This window comes from Macaca nemestrina, chromosome 15 (assembly GCF_043159975.1).
Source record: "Macaca nemestrina isolate mMacNem1 chromosome 15, mMacNem.hap1, whole genome shotgun sequence".
Lineage (NCBI taxonomy): Eukaryota > Metazoa > Chordata > Mammalia > Primates > Cercopithecidae > Macaca > Macaca nemestrina.
In genome coordinates this window covers 11,207,227-11,227,307 of record NC_092139.1, presented here as the reverse complement: position 1 = coordinate 11,227,307, position 20,081 = coordinate 11,207,227, and the positions used below count along the sequence as shown (strand labels likewise).

General features: G+C 44.6%; 1 protein-coding gene across 8 annotated transcripts in view; it reads right to left on the bottom strand.

Annotated features, from left to right (window-relative positions):
- Positions 1 to 3,054: 3,054 nt before the first annotated feature.
- LOC105470652 (zinc finger protein 217) overlaps positions 3,055 to 20,081 on the bottom strand; it is a 43,489-nt gene continuing 26,462 nt past the window's right edge. For 7 of the 8 annotated variants that reach the window (XM_011722831.3, XM_011722827.3, XM_011722824.2 and 4 more), the window contains 4 exons: positions 18,019 to 19,730; positions 14,879 to 14,995; positions 12,004 to 13,557; positions 3,055 to 5,260 (listed from right to left, as the gene is read on the bottom strand). In XM_011722831.3, the coding sequence (XP_011721133.1) occupies positions 5,112 to 5,260; positions 12,004 to 13,557; positions 14,879 to 14,995; positions 18,019 to 19,387 (3,189 nt within the window). In that variant the 5' untranslated portion in view covers positions 19,388 to 19,730 and the 3' untranslated portion in view covers positions 3,055 to 5,111. Of the gene's footprint in view, positions 5,261 to 7,688; positions 7,822 to 12,003; positions 13,558 to 14,878; positions 14,996 to 18,018; positions 19,731 to 20,081 lie in introns of all 8 variants that reach the window. The other variant, XM_011722833.3, reaches the window with a different exon arrangement.

The window sequence follows — 20,081 nt, the reverse complement described above, 5'->3', positions numbered from 1 at the left end:
GTGGCATGTGCCTACAATCCCAGATACTCGGGAGGCTGAGGCGGGAGAATTGCTTGAGCCCGGGAAGGGGAAGTTGCAGTAAGCCGAGATCGTGCTACTGCACTCCAGCCTGGGCTACAGAGCAAGACTCGTTCTCAGAAAAAAAAAAAAAAAGATAATTTTAAAAAATGATTACTTTAGGCTGGGTGCGGTAGCTCACGCCTGTAATCCCAGCACTTTGGGAGGCCGAGGGATCATGAGGTCAAGAGACGGAGACCATCCTATCAAACACAGTGAAACCCCGTCTCTACTAAAAATACAAAAAATTAGCTGGGCGTGGTGGCGGGCGCCTGTAGTCCCAGCTACTCGGAGGCTGAGGCAGGAGAATGGCGCGAACCCGGGAGGCGGAGCTTGCAGTGAGCCGAGATCGCGCCACTGCACTCCAGCCTGGGCAGCAGAGCGAGACTCCGTCTCAAAAAAAAAAAAAAGAAAAGAAAAAAAAAGGTTGCAAAAGAACAGGGTGAAAGGATGAAAAGCTAGATCTCTCTGAATATACCTGGTTTTCTAATTTTGACTTTGAAACTATGTAAATGTTTTGCATAACAAAACATGAAAAAGAGCACAGCAGTGTCTAAAGATGGAAAATGATGATTCTGCGTGTGAAGGGGTTGGCATAGCCACACACAGTTTCAACAGGCTCGGTGATGCCCACTCGGTATTCCTTGAGTGGAATCTGCCCAGTAGAGACCAGTGTCCACTGGAGGGCTTGACTGCTGGGCCCCACTTGCCGAGTTCCTGATGGAGCATGTCTAGGGCAAACCTAGTAGTTTGCATTTCCAACAATTTCTCAATGATTTTGCCAGTCAGGGACAACTTGAAAACTATAGGCAAACAGAACTATAAAAAGAAATCTGAGGCCAGGTACGGTGGCTCACGCCTGTAATTTCAGCACTTTGGGAGGCCAAGGCAGGTGGATCACAAGTTCAAGAGATCGAGACGATCCTGGCTAACACAGTGAAACCCCATCTCTACTAAAAATACAAAAAATTATCCAGGTGTGGTGGCAGGCACCTGTAGTTCCAGTTACTCAGGAGGCTGAAGCAGGAGAATGGTGTGAACCCGGGAGGTGGAGCTTGTCACTGCACTCCAGCCTGGGAGACAGTGAGACTGTCTCAAAAAAAAATCTGAAAAGTTCACTGGGCAGTGATATGAGTAATAACATTGACATTGTTATATACAGGTTAAAGCCAGGTAACCCAGCTTTTCAGAAAATCAAAAAACAAAGAAAACTCTAAAACAAAATGGCAGTATAATTCACGGAGGTTTCCTTTTTGATCATATTTCCTTTTTTTTTTGAGACAGAGTCTTGCTCTGTCGCCCAGGCTGGAGCGCAGTGGCCGGATCTCGGCTCACTGCAAGCTCCGCCTCCCGGGTTTACGCCATTCTCCTGCCTCAGCCTCCCGAGTAGCTGGGACTACAGGCGCCCGCCACCTCGCCCGGCTAGTTTTTGTATTTTTTAGTAGAGACGGGGTTTCACTGTGTTAGCCAGGATGGTCTCGATCTCCTGACCTCGTGATCCGCCCGTCTCGGCCTCCCGAAGTGCTGGGATTACAGGCTTGAGCCACCGCGCCCGGCCCATATTTCTTTTCCCTACATTAAAAAGGCCAGGAGCACAACCACCCAGGTAGGACTAAGCACCCCTTGCACCCACATCACTCCGACTACCGCTTCCCATAAAAAGAATCCGGGATCCTCGGATAAACGACAGTTCCCAGGTGTGGGTCAGTACAGGTGGGATTTGGAACATCTTGGGTTTTGTTTTGGGGGTTTTTCTTGTCTGTTTTTAGAGACCGAGTCTCGCTCTGTCGCTCAGGCTGGAGTGCAGTGGTGCAGTCTCGGCTCACTGCAACCTCTGCCTCCTGGGTTCAAGCAACTGTCCTGTCTCAGCCTCCCTAGTAGCTGGGATTACAGGCGCCAGCCACCACACCCGGTTAATTTTTGTATTTTAGTAGAGATGGGGTTTCACCATGTTGGCCAGGCTGGTCTGAAACACATGACCTCAGGTGATCGGCCCACCTCAGCCTCCCAAAGAGCTGGGATTACAGATAACAAAAAGTTAAGCAGCCTTCAGGCTGTTGTCCTGCAAACATTGGGCCAAGTTAAAACTCCCACTGATCAAAAATGAGAGACTCGAGGAATCAAAATGATGACCACATGCTCTCAACGTATCCAGTGTATAAAGACTTGTGAGCTTGGGCAGGTGCGGTGGCTCACGCCTGTAATCCCAGCGCTTTGGGAGGCTGAAGTGGGCAGACCACTTGAGGTCAGGAGTTCAAGGCCCGCCTGACCAACATGGCAAAACCCGTCTCTACTAAAAATACAAAAATTAGCGGGGTGTGGTGGCGCATGGCTGTAATCCCAGCTACTTTGGAAGCTGAGGCAGAATCTCTTTAATCCAGGAGGCAGAGGTGGCAGCAAGGTGAGATCGTGCCAGTGCACTCCAGCCTGGGCAACAAAGACCCTACCTCCAAAAAAAAAAGTGTGTTTATTTTTGAGACGGAGTCTCGCTCTTGTCGCCCAGGCTGGAGTGCACTGGCGCAATTTCAGCTCACTGCAACCTTTGCCTCCCAGGTTCAAGCAATTTCTCATGCTTTAGCCTCTTAACTAGGACCACAGGTGTTTACCACCACACCCAGCTAATTTTTGTATTTTTAGTAGAGATGAGGTTTCACCATGTTGGCCAGGCTGGTCTCAAACTCTTGGTTTCAAGCGATCCACCTGCCTTGGCCTTCCGAAGTGCTGGGATTACAGGCTAAGTCACATGCTGCCTTAAGATTGTGTTTATAAGCCAGGCATGATGGCTTGATACTCGGGAGGCTGAGAGCTGCAGGATCAGTTGAGCCCAGGGGTTCAAGGCTACAGTGAGCCGTGATTGCACCACTGCACTCCAGCCTGGGTGAAAGAGTGAGAGCACATCTCAAAAAAAAAAAAAGAAAGAAAGAAAAAAGAAAGAAAGAAGACTAAAAAGTTAAATAAAACAAAATGAGAAACCAGAAACACAATAAACACTAAAACTCAAGGTTGCAAAACACCAAATCTATATTTACACTTCCACATATAATAACATAACTTTAAGCTGAAATATATCATAAATAAAACAAGTAATGTCTACTGTTTGACAACTTAAGTATCAACAATTAAAATAAATCAAACTGGAATGAAATAAATACATAAACAAAATCCAACGAATTGTACCTCTATTATATGTACTGTTGTCTCAAAGAAAAAAACAAACATATAAAACCAGTAGTATACCAATAGTTAATACTGATGGACACAAAAACATATTTTGAAGTACAAAGGGCTGTAGGAAAATAATTGGTATTTTCATACATTCAGAAATGTGGTTAAAAAGAGAAATCTGAAAGCCCAAAAAATTCCAGCATAACACAAATTGACTTGTTTTCAAATAGATTTGGTGATTCTTTTTTTTAAATACAGGTTTAAATTCCAGCCCTCTATTATCACATACCCCCTTTTAAGATTTATGGTTCTAGTTCAAGCTCTCTGTAACACTCATTGGATTAGGCAAAGATTGAGTCAATCATCTTGCAAATGTGTTAATCTTCAAAAATAGGCTATAAAAGTGCAAAACTATGAAAACAAAAATCTAGATTATGTACATATGGCTCAGCTTGTGAACAGGAAAAAAGGTCAATAGTGTACACTTTCCTGATACAAAGCACTTCATTGCAATGCCAGCAGACTGATCTCAAATTACTTCTCCCTTGTAACACAGGAGCTAAGACTTCTATCAAGGAGGACATCTTACGTTGCATAATTTAAAAAGAAAAAAAAAAATCTTCTAGGACTTTACCCTTGCTCTATGGAGAACAGCGAGGCCAGAAAAATGAACAGTGCAAATTTATTTTTGAAAAATTTCTTAATAAAATATTTTGTGGTCACTACGCCCATGTACTAATAAACTCAGCCATGGACAGCACATTAAAGAACAAAAGTTTAAAATATCTAGGAAGCCAGCTGGTGGCCATCTTCTCTAAAACCCAAATTGCATGTGCACTGAGAAAAATGCTACTGCTTCACAACAACCAAAAATGGGAAGATAACTGAGGTCTAGAAACAGATTTCCTCTTTCTAGACTCCCAGGAGGCTCGGCCAGCAGTTCCTTATTCAGAATCAATGTGTCTATAATCAACTCTAGTATGTCCACAGTTCACCCAAATGCCAGATACATTAAGACTACCAAATACAAACCTAAAATGTTTCCCCAAAAATTTCCCTTAAAACTGTTCCCCAATATCTGCAATTCACAATGGTATAATTTACCATTTTTGTTTTTATATACTAATTTAGGCCCCCCCCCAATGAATCTTCCAACAAAAGTGATTAATTTGATAGAAACAAATATAAATAACTGCACATACAGTTTCTTATGTTTACACAATGTGTGGCTGTTCTACAGGGAAAACGCTTCTCTGTAGACACACACTCTTAAAAATCCTACGAGCCATCCCAAGCCCCTCAGTCAAGGATTCTGGAGGTTCCAGGACAATCGGAGAGGCGAGGAAGGAGGCGTCTTCCCCAGCTGAGATGCTGAAAGTTGCAATAAAATGCTGCCAACTTCCAAATGGCTGACTCAATATCTGCAGCACGTATCACATAGAGGGTCAATACTTCCATTAACAATTTTAAGACAACAATAGATTTCGGAGGATTCAACATAATACAAAATCATTGGCAGTTTAAAAAAAAAAAAAACATACATTTTAAATGAAAGAGCACAATAGCAGAAACTGCTCCAAGTGATGAGCTGTATTAGAGAAAAGGAATACACACAGTATTTGAACAAGCAGGTTTACAACTTAAGATATTTACAGATTTTTACCTGAGGTGCAAGCATTATATACTTTTCCCCCATCCCACCCCACCCCACCCAAATGATTTCTTTTCAGCAGCGCTCAAGTATGCAAAAATTCCACTTCTTATTTGGTCGATTCTAAAAAAAATATTATTGAGGGACAAAATAGAGATTTCCAGTCCCCATGTATGTAGGTTCCAACTGTTCCAACTAGTTTTTATTGCTATTTGGTACAAAAGTTAACAGAACAACTTTACAAAACTGTAGTGTTCCTTGCAGATTCCTTATATGTTTTATGTACAGTACAATCACAGCTTATTTCAGTAGCTTTCACCATTCGCTTCTCAAAGGATGAAGTAAAATTTAATTTCATGGAGAGTAAGCACTGACATCCACCAAGACCTAAGGAAAAAAAATTTTTTTAATGATTAAGATCAAAAATGAACACAGTTTAGAAAATTATTTCTTTAAAAAAGTATAATAAATAGAAACAAATTGGCATAGAAATGCAATGGGTTCTGTTTGTTTTTGAGATGGAGTCTCGCTCTGTCGCCCAGGCTGGAGTGCAGCGGCACAATCTTGGCTCACTGCAACCTCCACCTCCCAGGTTCAAGCAATTCTCCTGCCTCAGCCTCCAAAGCAGCTGGGACTACAGGCATGCACCACCACACCCAGCTAATTTTTTTGTATTTTTAGTAGAGACAGGTTTCACCATGTTGGCCAGGCTGGTCTTGAACTCCTGACTTCAAGTGATCCGCCCACCTCGGCCTCCCAAAGTGCTGGGATTACAGGCATGAACCACTGCGCCCGACCCTGGGTTCTATTTAAGTTCAACTTTTGCCATGAAAGTATCAGGAGAATAACTAATTAAATAATGCTGCAAACTTTGGAGCTACTTTTAGTAATTTAACTGAGATGACTTAACCAAGAATCAGAATTGAGTAAAAGGCAATTGCCATGCACAAGAAAATCCCAGCTACTCAGGAGGCTGCGGTGGGAGGACTGCTTGAGCCCAGGAGTTTGAGGCTGCAGTGAGCCAAGATCGCACCACCGCACTCCAGACCCTGTCTCAAACAAACAAAACCAGTATGTGAGCTGGTCCTTAGGATCAGAAAGAAGAGGTTGAAAAGCAAAGACAGTGCAGGCAGGCAGTTCTCCAGATGAAGGAAACACAAGCAGAGAATCTCAGAGTCCTAGAGAGACACCAGCTCCAGATAAAGGAGCATGGCCGTTTGCTACTACTTATCAGTTGTAATGGATGTTGCAAGTAACCTGCTACTAAAATCTGCTCCTTATAATTCATAAGTTATTTTTATGTTTTAATATACAGTGGACTGAATCTTAATCCTGTGATGACAAAGCTTTACTCCCTCGTGTTCTTCAGCTATTATCCTAAGTAGGAGAAAAGGCTGCAGAACTGTATAAGGCTCATGTTGCCCAGAGAGAACATCATCTCGGTTCCCATGTGAGTCCCAGTGAAAATATGACAGAAATTCCATCCTGGACCATCCTGGACCACGAGCATCCTTTCATCTTTGTATCCTAGCAGCCAGCAGGCACTCAGTCAAGAGGCTGCTCAATGAATATACAGTGATGGTTTTATGGGACAAGAGTTATCTGAGAAACAACTAAATCTGCCCATGAGCCCCAAGCTGTCCATTTAATCTTATTGTTGAATGAGTCATAGTATAACCTGTACACAGACATCACACCTTCTGCCCAAGCTAATTAACTAAATATAAACTAACAAAACAACACATGTAATTCTGATACTACTACTTGAGCCTTATGGGACGGGAGTGCACTACCATCAGACCGTTAACATGTGAACCGCATGCTCACATATGCTTGCTCCTGTCCCAGTTCTCCTCCAACAGATAAGGACTTGCCAAGTCTTTGAACAAGCTCTTAACCTAGAACATTGGGCACAGAACCTGGATCTTTGCAGACCTAAGACAAAAACCAGGCTCCTGCCTCTCACAGGCAAGAGGGAGGCTTTGAGCAAACTGCATAATCCACGCCTTGGTCTCATCTGAAAAGCATGCACGATACCTCCTAATGCTAGGTCACCAACTTTTTCTGTAAAGGGCCAGATGGTAAATAGTTTCAGCTTTGCAGGCCACATGGTCTGTCACAGCTGCCCGACTGCTGCTGCAGCAAGGAGGTAGCTACAGACCGTATGTTAACAGATGGGCATGGTCATGTTCCAATAAAACTTTATTGATGACGATGGGTGAAAAGCTAGTTTGCTCATCCCTTACCTAAGCCCTCTGCTGCAACAGAATTAAATGAAATCTTGATTATAAAATACTTCATTCAATGCCTAGCACAAAGTAAATGCTCAGTAAATTCCAGTCACCATGACTGTTTTTCCCATTATTTTCACTAATATCCAAAGATCCTGAGGACTCTAATTTTAAACACCTAAAAAAAATCAAAATCAAACTTAAAAACAATTTTTTTACATTATATTAGACAAGTTAACTTTATTTCCAATCAAGTAAACTCAATCCCCACCCCCCTCTTTTTTTAAAGACGGAGTCTTGCTCTGTCACCCAGGATAGACCGCAGTGGCACAATCTGCAATCTGCAACCTCCGCCTCCTGGGTTGTTCGAGTGATTCTCCTGCCTCAGCTTTCTGAGTAGCTGGGACTACAGGCACCCGCCACCACACCGGCTAAATTTGTGTATTTTTAGTACAGACAGGGGTTTCAGCATGTTGGCCAAGCTGGTCTCAAATGCTTGACCTCAGGTGATCTGCCTGCCCTGACCTCCCAAATGGCCACCGCGCTCAGCCAATTCAGTGTTTTTAATTGAAACGTATGCTCACCTTTTTTCCCCCAAATTAGTGAATCAAGTTTTTTTGTCATTTGGTCGATAATGTGCATTCCCAATAAAATTCTCATAGTTTCTCTTTTGTACCATGCTGTTAGATAAGTGTTGATATGACACAGGCCTTTTTCCTGATTGGGAAAAAAAAAAAACTATTTAGAGTTAAGGTCAAACAATTAGGTAAGATGTGTATAGGTTGTTAGAAGTCAATTTTCAAAATTCCTGACACTGATAATGTAATCACAACACATAAGTCACATAGTGGCATGCGCGTTTTTCAGTTACAGCTGAATTGTGTTTATGACACTTGTTAGCACAAATGTGGTTGATGTCACTAAAACTAAAATTGTCTGTCACTAGAAAGAATTAAAAAGCCAGAAAAAAATTATATCACAAAATACTTGAAACCTATATGCATCATGAACCAAACTATGTAAGTGTTGCTTTTTTTTTTTTTTTTTTTAATCATTTAAAAGGGGATTTGTCAGCCTGGGCAACATGGTGAGACCTCTTTTCTACTAAAAATAAAAAAGTAGCTCGGTATGGTGGCATGCACCTTTAGTCCCAGCTACTCAGGAGGCTGAGACGGAAGGACGGAAGGATTGCTTGAGCCCCGGATCCGGGTCAAGGCTGCAGGGAGCTATGATTGCACCACTGCACTCCAACCTGGGCAACAGAGTGTGACCCTGTCTCAAAGAGGGGGCGGGGGGAGAAAAAAAAGGAGGATCTGACTTGCAACACACAGAGCCTTTTCCCCCTTTAGGACAAAGTTTTGATTCCCATCCATTTTAAGCACCATGGGGGGGAAAATGAACCTTTTTAACCAAAAGGCAGTAAAAATTACTATTTCATCACAATTTTTATAAAATCTACTGAAGTGTGTGAAAGCAATTGTTTTTTAATTTGCTATCTCTACCGAACCAATCAGCATCAAGCAAATCTTGATAGAGTGTTGTCACCACACAGAAGCCTCAGTTTGAAACTAACACGAACTGAAATGTGTAAAACCAACTGTCTCCTTGGGGAGCACAAACCAGTAGAGCCTCTATCTGATAAAGGAAGGCACTGTGGTTTGATCAAGTTTGCCAAGGGGAAGATGTCCCTGGGACACTGAGCTCCTTTTTTACACATACAGGTATGTGCCAGACACCTGTACGAAGTGACACCACCACGACACGTTTCCATGGGGAAAACCCCAGTCATCTACGAGGTCAACAATTTACCTACAGGGGAAATAAGGCTGGTTTTAAATTTATACAGTTGTCTCTAAGTATCCGAAGGGCACTGGCTCCAGGACCACCGCCCCCCCCACCGCCCCTGCCCCACCGCCAACAGATACCAAAATCTATGGATGCTCACTCAGGTCCCGAATATAAAAGTGTCATATTTGCAGTATTCATAGTATTTATAGTACAATTTTTTTTTTTTTGAGATGCAGCCTCGCTCTGTCCCCCAGGCTGGAGTGCAATGGCACAATCTCAGCTCACCGCAACCTCCGCCTCCTGGGTTTCAAGTGATTCTCCTGCCTCAGCCTCCCGAGTAGCTGGGATTCCAGGTATGTGCCACCACACCCATCTAATTTTGTATTTTTAGCAGAGATGAGGTCTCTCCATGTTGGTCAGGCTGGTTCCCAAAGTCCTGGGATTACAGGCGTGAGCCACCACGCCCGGCCTTGTAGTACTATTAATTTGTAGTATTCGTAGTGTAACCTATGCACATCCTCGCATGTACCTTTTTTTTTTTTTTTTTTTTTTTTGAGACAGAGTCTCGCTCTTTAGCCCACGCTGGAGTGCAGTGGCACAATCTACACTTACTCACTGCAACCTCTGCATCCCTGGTTCCAAGCAACTCTCATGCCTAAGCCTCCCAAACAGCTCAGATTACAGGTGCCCACCACCACACCCAGCCAATTTTTGTATTTTTAGTAGAGACGGGTTTTCGCCAATGTTGGCCAGGCTGGTCTCAGATTCCTGGCCTCAACAGAGCTGCCCACCTCAGCCTCCCAAAGTGCTGGGATTACAGATGTGAGCCACCACATCCAGCCCCTCCCATATACTTTAAATCATCTCTACATTGCTGGGCATGGTGGCTCATACCTGTAATCCCAGCACTTTGTGAAGGTGAGACGGGTGGATCACCTAAGGTCGGAAGTTCGAGACCAGCCTAACCAACATGGCGAAATGCCGTCTCTACTAAAAATACAAAACTTAGTCTGGTGTGGTGGCGGGTGCCTGTATCCAAACTACTTGGGAGGCCGAGGCCGGAGAACTGCTTGGACCCGGGAGGTGGAGGCTGCAGTGAACTGAGATCACGCCACTGCACTCCAGCCTGGGCAACAGAGCGAGACTCCATCTCAAAAAAAAAAAAAAAATTATCTCCTTCATTATTTACAACACCTAATACGAAGTAAATGCTATGTAAATAGTTGTTACACTGTATTATCTAGGTAACGTGGACAAAAGAAGGAAATCCGCAGATGTTCAGTACAGATGCAACCATCCCATTTTCCCCTCCAATATTTCAGTCCCGCAGTTGGTTGAATCCACTGAGGCACAACCCAAGGATATGGAGGGCTGACGACATTTAACAGCATAACAGTTCACAAGACCATTTAACTGGAACTTCTTATGCTTTCTGCTCTTGCCAGGTCAAAGGTCCTCATGTGGTCCTTACTAGGCGCCCCCCCGCCCCCCAATTCTGCCCTGTGTGGGAAGCATGTGACTTGACGTGTACGTATAAAACGTGGTTTCTGCTCTTAAGAAGTTTACAGGCCAGCAGGGAGTGGTAAAATACCCGAGGAAGAACCCCCAGGCTGGGCGTGGTGGCTCACACCTGTAATCCCAGTACTTTGGGAGGCCGAGGCTGGCGCATCGCCTGAGGTCAGGAGTTCAAGACCAGCCTGGCCCACACGCTGAAACTCTGTCTCTACTAAAAATGTAAGAATTAGCTGGGCATGGTGGCATGTACCTATAATCCCAGCTATTCAGGAGACTGAGGCTGGAGAATCGCTTGAACCCTGGAGGAGGAGGTTGCAGCGAACCGAGATCGCACCACTGCACTCCAGCCTGGGCAACAAGAGCGAAACTCGTCTCAAGAAAACAAAACAGGGGGCCGGGCGCGGTGGCTCAAGCCTGTAATCCCAGCACTTTGGGAGGCCGAGATGGGCAGATCATGAGGTCAGGAGATCGAGACCATCCTGGCTGACACGGTGAAACCCAGTCTCTACTAAAAAATACAAAAAACTAGCCGGGCGAGGTGGCGGGCGCCTGTAGTCCCAGCTACTCGGGAGGCTGAGGCAGGAGAATGGCGTGAACCCGGGAGGTGGAGCTTGCAGTGAGCCGAAATCTGGCCACTGCACTCCAGCCTGGGCGGCAGAGCGAGACTCCGTCTCAAAAAAAAAAAAAAAGAAAACAAAACAAAAAAACCCCGCAACTCCAGGTGGACTGGCAGTGACTACTGAGCACGCCATAAATGTGCAAAGGAAGAAAAAGGGCTGCGATGAAGTGAGGCAAGATGGGGCCTAAATTGGCTGCATCTGGAATTTCAACAGCAAGACAAGAATGGACTAGATAGACCAGTGTTCTCACCCGCTGTTTCCATGATCACTCCCACAACAGAAAAATAAAACGAACAAGAAAAATTACTCAAGAATAAGGCTGGGTATGGTGGCTCATGCCTGTAATCCTGGCATTCTGGGAGGCTGAGGCAGGAGGATCACTTGAGGCCAGTGGTTTCAGACCAGCCTGGGCAACAAAGCAAATCCCTGTCTCACAAAAAAATAAATTTAAGTTAGCCAAGCGTGGTGGAGTACATCTATAGTCTCAGATACTTGGAAGGCCAACACAGGAGGATCACCTGAGGCCAGGAGTTCAAGACCAGCCTGGGCAACTCCATCTCTACAAGAAAAATTTAACAATCAGCTGTGCATGGTAGCAGCACAGTCTCAGCTACTTGGGAAGCTGAGGCAGGAGGATCTCTTGAATCCAGGAATTCCGGACTACAGTAAGCTATGATTACACCACTGCACTCCAACCTGGATGACGGAGCAAGACCCTTTCTCTAAAAATAAAATAAGACTAAACAAATAAAAAGAATAAAATATTCAGGGTGAGAGTTACACCCACAAAGTAAGCTTTGGAGGACCACAAACCACTGCCGTATCTAAGAATGCTTCTCTCCGTGACCCCTAAGAACTCTGTGCTGCCCACCCCCGACCCTTGGGAGTGGTACCATCTCCATTGAGAATGCATGGATTAGCTGTTAGTCACCGTAGGCATCAGTGCCATTGAAACACGACACCCCTCACGCAATACCTTCTAACGTCGAGCTGGATGCTGGACTACTAGCAGGCACACAAGTGTAAAGCGGCCCGGAGCCACCGTAGGGCTTCTGAACCGTCAGCACATTTGGAGAATCGACCTCGCTGGAGCTCAGGAACCTCGGTTTGGGAGGCAGCGCTGGCGCCGGATACACGCAGTCCTGCGGTAACAGTGAGGTGATACCTCTGACCATATGGTACTTGGGAAGGTCATAGCCTCTTCTGTAATTGGCCCCAGGCTGGTCAACGTCAAGGGCAACCACGGTGGACTTCAGTCTTTTTGGAAGGGGTTCACCAAATTCTGCTGCAGTGTTGCTGGCACTCCGATTACAGAAATAGTCTCTTCCCGGAGGGGCCCACGGGCTGTCGTTCTTGGGAGGGTAGTCGATGGAACCATTGATGTTACTGCTGCCGAGCGTGGGCTGAGAGGGAGCTACTGGGAGAGGTTTCAATTTTGTCTCAGGTCTTTTTGTCTTATCCGGTGCAGGGGAAACACTGGTTTTAGGAAACATCTCAGATTGCTGTTGTCTGGTGGCGGCCCCTTGGACCCCCACATTCTGCTGTGGTCTGTGGGACTTCAGGTTACTTGGGGCTAAAGTGCTAGAGTCTATCCCTGAAGTCAGAGGGGCCTTGCCTGGCCCAGGAGGGCTCTGCTTCCCCTTCGCAGACGGCAGGGATTTGGACTGCGCTGGGAAGGCAGACTTCGGCTTGGGTTTACAGAAACTAGAGAGGGGAGGCACATCTTTTCCCAGCAACGCTGGCGGGCACCCGGTACGTCGACTTCTAAGTGAGGACTTGTTTCGACAGTTTTTATGAACGTCAGGATTGTATTTATGCTCCAGTCTCTGGTGCATCATTAAAACTTCTGGATAAAATGTCTTGAAGGTACAAAATGGACAGGTGATACTTGGAATTAAACTTTTGCCCGAAGAAATTGCCGGGCAATTGTGAAGAGCCCCCAGGGATAAATTTAAAGGTTTTTCGTGACAATCCACACTAGGCCTGTATCTGCAGTCAGCTGCAGTCTCCGTTTGCTTCTCTTTGGGGTTAACTTCAAGGTTATGGGTGGTACTGCCGTCCGGAGGAGGAGTAACATCCGCCTTGGTTCTACAGATGAGGTTATTTGCCTGAGTTTCAACTGCTGATTTCTTTTTTAACAGGTCCAGGTAAGCAGGGGTAGGGATTTTATTCACTTTATCAGCACTGTCATCAGCTGCATTTTTATGGAAATCCTGAGTATCTTTGTGTGCTGGTGAGAGGACAGCGCTGCCCAGAACATTCTGTAAAACAGAAGGCATCTCCTTCAGCTGCTTTGCAGGTGGACTGCCTGTAACATCTTTGGCACCATCAAAAAATCTTTTCAAATTTTTGGTTTGCGCACTGTCCGCGGTGAATAGTGCATCTTCAGTGTCCTGATTTTTACCATCGCTCTTGGCTTCAGCAGCAGCGTCGGCTTGTTTCTCCTTGTGGTGTCTCTCCAAGTGATACCTCAGGGACGTCTTCTGGGCTGCAGCATAGTCACAAAATTCACATTTGTATGGTTTTTCACCTAAGGCAAGATACGGCACTTTATTAGAGAAGTGTATGAAAAGCACTGAAATAGAGCAAAGGGCTATTGACTGAGAAAACAGGCTTCTTTCCTCCATTTGCTTTCTCTATCTGCTATCACCTAGTATTTTTTTTTTTTTTTTTTTTCTTGAGACGGAGTCTCGCTCTGTTGCCCAGGCTGGAGTGCAGTGGCCGGATCTCAGCTCACTGCAAGCTCCGCCTCCCGGGTTTACACCATTCTCCTGCCTCAGCCTCCCGAGTAGCTGGGACTACAGGCGCCGCCACCTCGCCCGGCTAGTTTTTTGTATTTTTTAGTAGAGACGGGGTTTCACCGTGTTAACCAGGATGGTCTCGATCTCCTGACCTCGTGATCCGCCCGTCTCAGCCTCCCAAAGTGCTGGGATTACAGGCTTGAGCCACCGCGCCCGGTCTCACCTAGTATTTCTCATCAGTTCTTTATCACCCTTACTGTAATGAATATGTGAAATTGTGAATACCTATCTTCAGTAGAAAAATTAACAGCAACACTTCTAACTCATTTAATCTTCCTAACAGCCCTAGGGAAATAGGTATTATTCCACTTTTACAGTGAAGAAAACTAAAAGCACAAAAAGGTTAAATAACTTGCCCAAGGGTGCACAGATAGTAAGTGGAAGAGATGAAATTTCAAATCTACGCAGCCTCCTACACCATGATGTCACAGCTCCTTTCACAATCTCAAGACTACTAAATAGATTCTCATTTCATTCTCAATCATAAAGACATAAGATGCAGCATTTTAAAATATTGTAGTTTTAATAAGATGAGAGTCAGGATATAGCAGTCATAAACTAAACAAATGAACTTTGTCCAGGCACGGTGGCTCACGCCTGTAATCCCAGTGGGTGGATCACTTGAGGTCAGGAGTTCGAAACCAGCCTGGCCAGCATGGTGAAACCCCATCTCTACTAAAAACACAGAAATTAGCCGGGTGTGGTGCCAGGCGCCTGTAATCCCAGCTACTGGGGAGACTGAGGCAGAAGTATTGCTTGAACCAGGGAGGCGGAGGCTGCAGTGAGCCGAGATTGCACCACTGCACTCCAGCCTAGGTGACAGAGCAAGACTCCATCTCAAAAGACAAAAAACTTGACTGATTGCATCAGGCTCAAATTACAATGGCACTAAAAAAATAGTAATAACCGCTGTAATCAACACGCTACATATTTATCCTTAAGCTAGTCCAAGGATCTGGCAGAGTATCTGAACACCACCACCAAAAAAATCAGAGAGATAACTACATAATGTTTAACTAAAGCATGGTTAAAAATATAAAAGTTCTTTACCTGTATGCGTTCTGAGATGAATATTGAGGTAATAATTTGAACGGAAAAACTTTCCACAATAACTACACTCTCTTGAAGATGTAAGATGCTTTATTTTTCCTCCATCATCATTTTTATCTTAAAGGAAAAACAGAAACATTTATATAAAAAGGTAGCTGAAGTACGGGAATAAGGCATGCTGACTTAAATGTTCTTGACAAACATTTTTGGAAAGCATGAAAAAATTCTTTAATATAATATCGGGTTAGAAAAGGCTAGACACACACCAAATGCTGTTTTGAGGTTGTCTGAAGTTTCAGAGTGTTGTAACGTGGTTTTGTTTTTTTTTTTCTGGGTACAGCAGAGTACACCATTAAAGATTCAGTTCTTTGTTTGCCTTAATCACAAAAAAGATAATTTAATAGACCGAACTGCCCGGACAGCTTCCGGTTCTCAGTATCTCTGTGAGCAGGCAGGATCTGGCAAACTGAAGGTGGACACACATACTGGCGGGAAAAATGATCTTCTTCAGAATCATTTAGAAAAATGAGCCAATTACAAACCACCAACCACCATGGGAAAAATAAGCCGTTTAAGGGTAAGATTAAACAAGTGACCACTAGAGGGCAGCAAGCACAACTTAATCTTCAACAGAAAAGAAAGTTTGGCATCCGGCAAGCACCTAGGAAAGTTTGTCAAAATTTAGCAAAGTTTTGGAAAGCAGGCTGTATTGTCCACAAACACTCATGTGGGCGAAACAGATCTGACGAATGAAAACCTGTCCCTAAATGACACAGTGTTTAGCTTCAGTCTCTGCAGGACAATAGGACAATGTGTCTCACGTGCATCAGTGAAGTCCACTCGAAGGAGGACAGAACTTCAGACACACACCGGCCCTCCAAAAGACTGAGAGGTGCCGCCGTTAAAATACCAGCCCCAACACACATGAATGTTTAACTTTTAAATAAATGTCCCCTTACTGTAGATCATATGACTATCCACCTGTAAGACAGACACACCCTTGATCTATAGTCTAAAGAAAGACTTAAAAAAATTTACCTGATCTTCTTAAATCTTAAAAAAAGCCAGGTTGATAGTACAATATGATAAATCTAGACTACTAAGATAATATAAGTTTAGGAAAATCAATTCCCCAAAAACAGAATGGCCAGCTTTTTTTTCTTACAAGCATACCCAAACTAGCTGGGTTTATAACTGGGTGTTCTTGCAATTTCCGACTCCCAACTAGGTGTCAGGATTTATGGTATGTTGCGTCATATCCAAAAAGCTATGAAATGCCTTTTCTTTAGAACAAAGGACGTGACATTTCCACATCTACCTGATTCCTGCTCTTTCAAGCATCACCTCTGACTTTACAGTTATATTTTTTAAAGGACTGTGATCTTTTTACAAATAGGCTGTTCAAATTGTCCTTGGGAGGTGGAAGACAAGGGTCAATGAACCATTTTGCAAACAGGGAAACAGTGGCAAAGAAAGGTTAAGCAACTCATAATTAGTCACAAAACAATGCAGTGGTAGAACGAGAACTCAGTGCCAAGCTGTGGTGCTTCCACCCACAGCCAGGCATTCGGTCCTGCCTGATGATCTAGCCCATGTTTTCCACACCACCCACCAGTAACCGGTCTTTTCATTTCTTTCAGGGCACTGGGGCATCTCACAAGGCCCCTTCAACAGTACCGGCACTAGCAGAAACCACTTCGCTAACTGGAGTCTGTGTTTAAAGCCTCTTTTTATGATGCCAGTAAGACGTCAGATTTGTAGTATGCTAAGTGCTAGGTTTCCTGTGTCCCAGGAAACTCAAAAACATTCTAAAGATGTGATATACAGACTACAGTTCTCATGTCAATCACATGATCAGAAAAGGAACTGGCACTGCCTGAAGAGCAGGTGAAGGACGAGTCTGATCAACTGTGTGGGCAAATTCACCATGGGTCTCATATACACAGTTCTCCAAAGAATTCACACACACAGCCAAGTTACACTGAGAGGAGAAGGAACTTGTTTGAACCGAGGACCACTTTAATAAAGGCTTCCCCAAGACCAATTCATGTTCTCATCATTCACTTGTCAATTATGGCCTGCCCATCAGGGGTCTTTTCCAACTGTTTTAAGCAGCAGGATCCTCTATTCAAACAAAATATTAAACTCTGATAGGAGAAGCTCTGGCTACAATGAGGATGGGCACAACTCCAAACACAGGTGGAATCCTCTGCCCTAGATAACGCCCACCAAGGTTCAGGAATATTATGTGAGCATGCCTTCAGTGATCGCCTTCTGTTTCTATAAATGCTGTTAGTACACTGAAGATTTTGCTGAGCAAATGAGCTTTCTTAAAAATGTCTTGGTGTGCCCACATTCCTTGTATTTTATGACAAATCATTTGGGTTCTTGAAGTACCTATTAATGGATACCAGCTTGCCAGACAGAATGGATAGGGTTTCGGACAGCACCAAATGGCTGCCCAAGTAATATTCCTGGCTCTAGTTGATCATCACTCCCAGTACCTCTTATGACCACTGGAAATTCACTACAGAAAAGATCAGGAACACCAGAAAACCTCAGGTGAAGGCTAGGGTCTCTCAATGATTAAACTATTGATACTTGGGACCAGATAATTCTTTGATGATGGGGCTGTCCTGTGCATTGTACCATACTGAGCAGTGTCCCTGGCCTCTGCCCACTGGATGCCGGTAGGCACACAAGCACACGTGCATGCACACACCCCCACACACAGTATAACAACCAAAATGCCTCCAGACATTGCCAGATACTGACTGGGAGCAAATCATCCCAGTTAAGAAGCAGTGCATTTGGACTGGATGCACAAGTTATTTAAAAAAAAAAAAAAAAACACCATGTTTTGTGAGCAAAACGTTCAACGTTTAAAAAAAAAAAAACACACAAGATTTTCAGAACAAGGAGACCTTTTAACTCAACCCTGTTATTACAGAAATGAGAAAATTAAGGCCCCGAGAAGTTAAATGGCTTACACAGAGTGATACCAAAAAGAGCCTGGATTTGACTCTGGCTCTCCAAATTCCATTCCTGGCCAGCGTTGTCTAGAGATGGGAAGAGAGGGGGAGACAGACAGACAGACAGACACAGGCGGAACAGCACGGGAGGGAGACAGGGCAGCTTACCCAGATGGATTCCTTCGGGAAGCCCATCCTCAGATCCGTCTTCAGAACCACCTTCCCCTCGATCCACGGCTCCATTTTCATCCAGAGGGGTGGCGAGGTCAGGAGAGCATGTCCCCGGCTGCCTCCCGTCCACAGACATGGTGGGCGACTCCGCGCCAGCCCTCCGGTCCTTCTTGTGGACCCTCGAGTGCAAGACCAGCTGGTGGTAGGTTCTGAAAGCTTTGCCGCACTCGGAGCAGTGCGTGGGCTTCTCCTTGCTGCTGGTGGGTAACTTGGGATCCGCGTCCACGGAGGGCGCGTCACCGTTGGAGTGTCTGCACTTCTCTTTCTCTTGCGAGAGGCCTGTACAACTGCCCTTATTTTCTCCAAGCTCCTTCTCGGAACTCGAATCATCGTTGTCGGTGCTCCCTTCTTGTCCCGATTCCTTCACTTCTTCTTGGCAAATGGCAACTTTTCCTTTGGTAGCCAGCTGCCAAGCCTGGAAGGTGGTGAACGGATCGAGCTGAGGTATGCATTTGACAAACTTCTTCCCCGTGTCAGTGTGAGATTTTGGTCTCAAGTTGAACAACCGCAGGAAGTCTTCCCTGGAGGACGGCATTCCTTCTTGTGGAGAGTCTGTCTGCGTGCTGCTGGTACCGGGAGCAGTTTTTTTGGTGTGCACCTTGCTGTGCTCTATTAGATTTTCTTTATTTGTAAATAGGAAGCCACAAACCATGCAGATTTTGTAAGGAGAGGGGATGCTCTCAGCCGCGTGCACCTGGACGACCTCGTTGATCGTCGCGGGACAATCCAAGCCTTGCTGCAGTTTGCTCCTGGCCCCTGATTTGCCATTATGTGTCCGCATGTGATTTTTAAGAAACCAAGGCTCCTTGAATCTTCTTCCGCACATGTTACACCCGTAAGTGAAAGAATCTTTGTGTGTCCTCATGTGGATCTCAACATCAAAAGCCACTCTAAATGTCTGCCCGCATACCTCACAGCTAAATTCTTCATTTTCCTTGCAATTCTTTTCCTTGGGAGGTTCTGTTCGTACTTGACTTTTATCAAGCGGACTAAGATACTCTGCTTCAACCCGCAGAACTGCTGGTTCACAAAGGGTAGGCCGGTGTTGCATTAAGACGTGTTTATTAAGGTCTTCCGAATGTGTGAAGGTCTGGCTGCAGAACATGCAATCCAAGGGCATATACCCCTCTATCTGGATGACATTTTTCTCTTGCGTAGCTCGGAATGGAACAACAGCGGTCCCTTTCATTGACATGGCATCCTCCATCTCCATCTGACTGCCAAGAGAGCTGCCAATCACTTCTGGCCCATCCATGTACATCAAGAGGGATTGAGTTGGCATGTTTCCTGTCACTTTCGATTGCATATAATCTCAAAGTTCCCTTGGGGAATTTCTGGAGTTGGAATAAGGCCACTTGTAAGACTTGTCACTCACCCCTCTAACAGCCCTGGGCTTCAAAAACCAGAACAAATATTTATTATAAAAGTTCAAAAGAAAGTGTCTAGTCCTCTAACTTCTTCGGAACTTTTAGGAAGCTCAGTGGTGGTGTCACTGGTTCTTTCCACAAACGAGGCATACAGACTCCCCAATGCTTTGATTCAAATATGAATCAGCACAAAGCATGAGTTCTCTTTGTCTCCATTGAATGAGTGTTTCAATTGAGCAAGAAGTCAATCCCAGCAACCTGGAGACAAGGGATTTCCAAACCCTAGAGGAAAAAAAACAGAAACGGTTAGCTACACTCAGAGCAGAGAGAAGGCTGGTGTGGGTGAGTCAGACGGTCTTTTCCATGCAGCAGAGAAGATACCTAATTCAATTGCCTCACTTTTAACTAATATATACAGCATCCTGTTAAACATGCTTGTTAATTAAATCACTGGCATTTTATCCAGTCAGTACACTTATTAAATCAGAATTCCATCCAGTTAAAATCCAGTTTAAATCAGTGCTTTACTGACTTAAATCTAAAATGTCAAGTTTTAGGTCAGAAATGGTTAAATTCAGCTGAACACATTTTAAATGTCACTAAGATGCACATGTGGATGCCATCAACAGCCTT